Source organism: Montipora capricornis, chromosome 11 (assembly GCF_036669925.1).
Source record: "Montipora capricornis isolate CH-2021 chromosome 11, ASM3666992v2, whole genome shotgun sequence".
Classification (NCBI taxonomy): Eukaryota; Metazoa; Cnidaria; class Anthozoa; order Scleractinia; family Acroporidae; genus Montipora; species Montipora capricornis.
In genome coordinates this window covers 15,345,638-15,353,137 of record NC_090893.1, presented here as the reverse complement: position 1 = coordinate 15,353,137, position 7,500 = coordinate 15,345,638, and the positions used below count along the sequence as shown (strand labels likewise).

The 7,500-nt window shown below is 37.9% G+C and overlaps 2 protein-coding genes across 2 annotated transcripts in view; both read right to left on the bottom strand.

Annotated features, from left to right (window-relative positions):
- Positions 1 to 36, bottom strand: part of LOC138023114 (A disintegrin and metalloproteinase with thrombospondin motifs 16-like) — a 63,506-nt gene extending 63,470 nt beyond the window's left edge. Inside the window, exon 1 of the mRNA XM_068870146.1 lies at positions 1 to 36. This exon is cut by the window's left edge and continues 225 nt beyond it. The gene's annotated coding sequence lies outside the window, so the exon portion shown is untranslated.
- Positions 37 to 3,096: 3,060 nt separating this feature from the next.
- Positions 3,097 to 3,696, bottom strand: LOC138023113 (dynein light chain Tctex-type 5-B-like). The gene has a single exon (XM_068870145.1). It carries the CDS (start codon positions 3,694 to 3,696, stop codon positions 3,097 to 3,099), a length of 600 nt encoding a protein of 199 aa, XP_068726246.1.
- Between the last annotated feature and the right edge of the window lie 3,804 nt (positions 3,697 to 7,500).

The window sequence follows — 7,500 nt, the reverse complement described above, 5'->3', positions numbered from 1 at the left end:
TTGAACGCCTACCGTTTCGTCCGTTTTAATGCAGTTGTCGCAGGAAGCATACAAAAGAGCTTTAATTAATGGCATATCCCGAAATACTTCACACCAATTACTTTGTTTAGATAGCGAGTGAAATACAACACTACGTAATGAAATCGGATAGGGCCTTAATTTCTTTGAGTGTGTTTTATTCCAAAATACTACCAGATAAACAGGATGAAGATCATTTTCAAAGACGTTTTGTCGGGGGTGGTTCTTGCCAGATCTTGGCATTTTATTGTTGTCTAGTAAACATCAAGCCGTGTTTTAATATCACGTGTATTATTGGCTTTTACTCTTTTTTTTTTATAGTTTGTATGTTAAAAAATTGTGTTTGAAAACATTTACTATACTATATATCTTGCTTGCTAAATTAAGTCTTTTTGCTTGTGAGAAGCGCCTTGTGCAAAATGTGCGTCTATCAATTAAGTCTTTTTTTTTTCACCCAAAAGAACAGCTAGTTCAAATTTCCGAAGCTGAATATTCCGTTTTTTTTAATTTTATTATAATTTAGTCATTTAATATTACATGATTTTCCTCGATTTGAGCATGAAAAAGTTCCTAACATGTTCTTTGCTCACGACATGAGGCGTCCAAGAAAGACGACGGCTGCAGCAGAGGCAACATATTGGTTAAAACAACAACAACAACACAATTTTGCTGCATGAGCAGCACGAATAACTACTTAATAACCGAGAGTGAGATCGTTACAGCAATATCTCAAACTAAGGCCTTGCCGTATTGACCCAGCGACAGCGGTTCCAAAGAAGAAAGAGCTAATATGCATAATCCATAATCCGCCCGTGGGCATTACGGGAGAATTTAATATGCCCTAGTGTTTAGCTGCTCTTCGCCAATCAGAGCACGCGTTATATCGGCCAAAAACACTAGCCATACAATAATCATTTTTAGTAAATTTCGTTGTCGTACACTGCGCGTGCGCAATAACAACGAGAGGTAACTAAAATTTAACGTTTTGACAACAAGGTGATCCTACAGCAATGACTTTAATCACCCATTTTCTTCCTTTACAAGATGTTCTTTACTCACTCTCAGTTTGGGTATGCTTATAGCATGTTCCTACAATTTTGTTAATAGCAACCTCAACGTTCTTACAGAAAGGGAATCTTATAAAAAGGAGAAAAAAATGTTTGTGGCTTTTCTCGCAAAGCAGCGGTTGCAGTGTAAGATGTCCTTTTTTTTATGCAGATTCGTGTTCGCTTGTATAGTAACATGGCTTAAAGCCAGCTTTTACACGGTAGAATTTCCTAATCTACCAGTATAAATTTCTGTCGGATAATTAACATTCGTTTAAGGATTTCTGTTAGAGTGGTACGAGAGTTCTCTTCTTCAGGAAGCCGGACAAAACAGGAAATATGTTTGTTAATTACTGTGGGAAATGCTATCTTGAATCATCTGTGAGAGGCCTTGAAGTTAAAAGCGCAAAAGGGCGCTTCCTTATTAAAAGCTTAGATTCAAGTTTCTAAATTACCGTTGTTAATTAAAGCAGACTTGTTTATTAAGATCGTTCAAACACAATCAAGGCAGCGGGATGGAAGTTGGAGATAAGATGAGCCATGAACAATAGCTGAGGATGGTGGATAACAAAGAGATGCGATCCAGTATTTTAAATCTTTAAGCTAATTTTGTCGGATAAAGGATAGCAAAGAGGTATGCGAACGCGCTTTTCAGATTTTATCGGATCCCTTAAATGAATCTAGCTACAAAATTGACGAAAAACTAATCAGTTCATTGAGTGAGTTGCGGCGTATTTGATATTGACAAAATATTGCTAGCACTTTTTCCAAATGATATTTGTGTTAAGACCTACTAATCGGCATCAAAAAGCAACTTTCTCGATTTTACTTCATTTACGGCTAGTTTTGGAAAATAAAGTTTTAATTACTTATAATGCCTGAACTTGAATTTCAATATCTTGAAGAATTTTGTAACCAATCAAGGTGTTCCTTTTTTTAAATTCCAACGTTTTAAAACCAGCTTGACTCGTTCGCTGAAGTGAAGTAGCTCTATTTCGCTGGCTAACAGTTTAGAAATGAAGCCGTCAAAAGCAAAGAATACTGAGTTAATTTGCATGATCAGTTAGCGAGCGGAAACAAGCCATTCAGGGTGGAAATAGACAGGATAGAAATTGCAGTTGCGCCAAGAAAAAGATTAAAAGCATTTTGTCAGTTAAACAACAAGTAGCAAGCTTGCTAGCAGCCACAAACGCAGATAGAAATCTTTCTAATAACAGAGCTGAATTGGCCCTGGCGAAAAGGCAACAACCACTAACTGAATTTATTTGGTTAAAATTTATTAAATCAGTAGGAGGATCGAGCGAGGCTACACGTGCCAGTCGTTGAAAGACTTCGCCCAGCATTTTGTGACAATATAAAGCATGATAAATCACGGCTGCCTTTCTTCACAGAGAAGTCCATAAAAGTTTCAACTTAATTGCGTAAAGTCGTGATTAATTTCAATTCTCTATTGTTATTATTATTATTCAAGAAACAAATTGCTGTTGAGCAATATACCCCACTGTGCGAGTTGTCAAGGGCAATCGCCGTGCAATAACAATTGTTGCCAGTAAAAATAGCAAACCAGGCTTCAGTAAAGAGTTTGAATTGAAGGAATGAGCTTTAGTACGTGTTTCGTTATCCTTGGCTGCAGCAATTTACGTATAATAATGAAGTCGAGCTAATACAATACAAGGCATGTGAAAGATTTTAGAATAAAACACATTTTCATTTGGTGAATTGAATATTATATTCCTGTCTGAAATTTGTGCTCCTACGTACCTGAAGTAAAGAAATACCATAAATTGCAAAAGATTTGTTCATTTATACCTTGACTTCTCAAAAAATGTAATGAGGTGAAGTGAAGTCCTGAGTAAATTATCGTGACTCCTGCAGCTGTATTTAATCCTCGCGTGATTCTTTTCTCCGTTATAAAGCGATACTTTTTCCAATACATTGTCATAACTTGATTGATCAGTCTTTCTTCCAAAGCCCTGAAGGTTTGGTTCAACACAAAACTGAACACGGCTTTTCTCAGTTACAGACAGCCATGTTATTCATAATATACACCGTACACGGTCGCTACGGCAAATAACGTGCCATTCTCTACGCTTGCTGTCACATGGGTGTCATATTCTTCGTTCCACAAGCATCTACTAGCGACTCTTATTCCCTGGTTATGTTTCGATCCCACGTTGACTAAACAAACAAGCTTATAACGTTCGATATTGAGGTTCTTTACTTGTTCCATGATCCTCGAACTCAAAAGTTTTGTCAAAAAGCCACACTCTGATGGCGAGTAGATTTGCCTTGCGAGCATATCCACCAAGCTGTTTTTTATAATCTCTTCGACTTCTCTCTCGGGGAACTTTCGCTTTGGTTCGGTTCGATACGTGTTCTCGACGACTTGCTTTTTCTCTTCTTCGTCAGAAGCATCCTGTTTCGTTCGAAAGGAATCTGAAAGTTGGCGCCACAGCCGATATGGAGACACATACGATCCAGCTGGTTTTGAGCCCCTCCGTGGAGCTGGCTGCTTCGATGAGGCGGCACTGCTGGCAGAGAATCGTCGGACAGATTTGGCGGCATAATCTGAAGCGTCATCGGATACCGACTGAAAACTCAAAAATCGAGACCGTGGCTCAATCACGTCCATTCTCAAAGAATGCTTCAAATTGTGACGCACGAAACTTAGCAATCGAAACAAAAATAAGAGTTGTCGCTATACGCTACTGTTGAATTTATGACTCAGTGAGTTTCGGTTCATTAATTGTAAGAATTTCAACGTCACTGAATATGGCCTCAGGCAGTTGACTGGCACCAATTAAGCGTTAAATTGTTTTAACTTCAAGTTTTGTTCGTGTTTCAGCGTCATTAACAATATATTAGCTTATATTGTTCTAGCAGTTGGGATTTCAAGAACTTGTCAACACTGTGCTAAAGCATATTCTTTCTCTCTCTCTCTCTTGTTTCTTTTATTTAAACCCACTGTATTTATAAAGGTGTAAAGCAGAAATGTCGGCGACAGGAGAAAAGGCTATTGATTTTTCTTTCTTCTTGAGTATATTTTGATGTCTTGCGTGCATACGAACAAAAGGTCATGGACGAAAAACGTTTCCTTTGTTCAAAAGATCACGATTTTTTTACCAGAGCATAAAAAAATAGATTGACACACCCCCGATAAACCCTCCCAGTCTTGATTTTATTAATTAAAACTTATACACCCACATCGGTTTCTAAGGAAACCAATTAATCGATCAGTAATTTCCGTTTTCTTTGGTCATTCCAGAGCCTGTGGCACGGCAGTGCAGTTCATTTTGGGTAGTTTTACCAATTACTGGCCCCTACTTGCTATTCAACTTAACCCTGACACAGAAATTACTTTTCAACAACACACATTAACTTAAAGGCTTCGTGACAAAGGTCTGTCGAGCATACATAATTTAAGTTGCAAACAACAGAGATAAACTTTGAAAAACTGCTAGGCTAAACGTTTCGCTTGATGTGGTCGACAGTTCCCAAACGCTGAATCAGTTGCCAAAATTCCGTGCCATAGAGTTTTAGCCGTGAGGAATATAATTAAATTGAAATTAATCCAGCCTTCGCTGTTCAAATTAAGCCATGGCAACGACGAAGACGGTACACTGACGAGTGAAGTTGTTTCTCTGGGCCCGTTTGTTCAACAGTCGATTAACGCTAATCCCAGATTAAAGATTAACCAAGGAATTTATTTCTCTACTCCCAAATGCTATTCAACGCTGATATTCGACAAAACTTTACATTAGAAGAAGTCAATCTTGAAAAACAAAAATAAGTGAAAGAAACTTTCACCAGAAACTTGAAAACGTGAAACAAAAGTTAACGCTAATCCTGGATTACGTTAATCGGCTTTCGAACAACCAGGCGCTGGCCTTTCTGTGCACGAATTTCAGGACCTACCGATACAATTTTGAAAGCCAAAAACTTCAATAGTTGCTGTATTTGGGCTGGGTGGCCTGCCTCTTATAAAAAAGACTATAAAATGACAATCGGAGGTCTACCCTTGTCATGGAATGGCAGAATTACCCAGAATTCTTTTTGACATCAAGGAGGCAACTTGAGAAGCGCGAGACTGGCCCTCATCAAATGGTTGAAGCGCGGCCGGAGGAAAAAGTGAGAAGAAAATGAAAATCTCTAAAAACGGGAATCTCTAAAAAAGGAGGATCTCAGAAACGGGGAATCTCCAAAACGGACTGAGAAGTTCCAGAGATCTAGTCTGATACAAAACTGCTTGTTATAAAGTAGATAAAGTTCTGGTAAATAATCCACTGGCTCCTCACATTTGATAAATAATACAATGTTCTTATGCGGCAAAATCCCGAATTGGCTATAAGAAGTCTCATATCCAACAAGCGCGAATAGAATAATTGTTTTATTAAATTCCTTAAACTACAAAAATTTGGAAGTACGAAATACGAGAGAACTGAAGAGAGAAAATCCGAGCGAAATAAAAAAAAAACTTGATGAAGATGCGATGTTGTCTAATATCTTGCGGTCAGACAGGCTCAGGCTCATCGCAAAAAAAAAAAAACATTTCTTACCTTGTCGCGTACTTCTAAACGTCGCAACTGATCCAAAATTTCTACAAAAAAAGGTTTTTTTTCTAATCTTTGGCTTTATTCAGAGAGAAATTTCGCTTTCCGGCGAAAGAGTTTTTGTTATCTTAGCAACGCTTAGCGCATTTAACATATAACGTCAAACTGAGGTATATGAGCTGATAACTGAGATTGAGTAAACCAATCAGAGCACGCTAAATATGCATTATCCCAGGTTGAGAATTTCATGAAAAATATAATTCATGATGGTTTTCCTGCCATTTGGGACAGCTTTCGGATAATCGTGTCTTCCTTATTTTTATTATTATTATAATTCTTCAATTTAGAAATTCCCCATTTTAGAGATTGTCTGTTTTAGAAATTCCGCATTTTAGAGATTCTCCACTTCAGAGATTCCCCGTTTTTCACCTTCAATAATTTCCACTATATACATACATGTAATTTTCTTCTGTACATTAGTCCTAGGCTCTACAAAATTTTTTTTCTATATCCCAGTAAAGCTCAGTGTCATTTCTTCGTTTACTTATTAAGTAGATGGTAGTCAACTAGAAAGCCTTCGCTACTTTGACCACCAGACACATGTACTGTAATTATTTTATCTTGTAAATAGTGAACCACCATGAACCACCATGATGGTTAAATCTAAAAAAGGAACTTTATTTTAGGGGCTAGTCTTCTAGCGCTGGAGAACTAATTGTAGACATTAAACTGAAATCAACAAATTAACGCAAATCAAATCAAATGGGGGTTTTTGCGGAATCGAGAGGGGAAAACCGGAGTAACCGGAGAAAAACCTCTCGAAGCACAGTATCTAGAGCAAACAAACTAAACTCACAAAGTTCTTCTCACCACTGCGCCATCCCTGCACCCCTAAAGTAATTCGTAATTGAATGGTATTTACTAATACCCTGTCCCAATGTCACAAGCGTTAAAAACACGAACACGGCTATGTCGATGTATGCCATGTCCTTCTTTAAACACGTTCCGATTAGTGATGTGGTAACTACTTGCACTTTGTTGTGCAATGTGACGGTTCGTAACTGCTTGGCATATGTTAATTGCGAATACTCGTAGAAAAGGGTGATCATATCGGTATTAAAAGCACGAAAGGTTGCAGGGGTTGATAAACCATCATTGATCAAGAATCTCAACGGAAAACTTTATTCGGTGGTTTTAAACCGTGCAGAAGCCTATTACCAAGAACTGTCGATCTCTGTCATTGGGCCTCTACTCATTAGCTTTAACAGAAGCTCCTGGCTTTGTTTAGAATACGGGTTTCGCCAAATTATGCTAAATCGAATCTGGTCTAATGAACACAACTCCTTTAAAGTGCCCCTGTGACCAAGAAATCAATTCATATTTTTCTTTGGATTTCAAAACTATGTTAACAAAACACTAAGTGACCCTCGTTTTAAGCTTTGATTTCAAAAAGGCACCTCTTTATTTTAACTATAATTTCCTATTTAATGGTCCGCCATTACTAACATTATGTTCTTGAGAGAGCTGGATCGAGGAGAAAATGACGTCAAAGGCTCACTAGTTTAAGAATGCAATACGTGTGTACGCCGCAGAATTAATATGCAGCACGGGGGTTTTGGGCTTTCAGACTTTTAAACTCACGCTTTGCATATAATAAGCTGCGTTCACACGCTGAAATTTTAAGCTGGTGAGCCTCTGACGTCCCTTTTCCCTGGATCCAACCGTCTGAGGTGCAATCGGTAAGTTTTGAATGTGAGTAATGGCGGATCGTGAAATCCAAAAATTACACTCAAAGTAAACGGCCTTTGGATAAAAATCAAAGCTCAAAATTTTGACAGTAAGTTGTTAATCAAACACACTTTCAAAATATTAAGGAAATAATGAAG

Bases quoted from the DNA above. Each gene is read 5' to 3' on its own strand.
- LOC138023113 (XM_068870145.1), bottom strand. From the start codon at position 3,696: ATGGACGTGATTGAGCCACGGTCTCGATTTTTGAGTTTTCAGTCGGTA.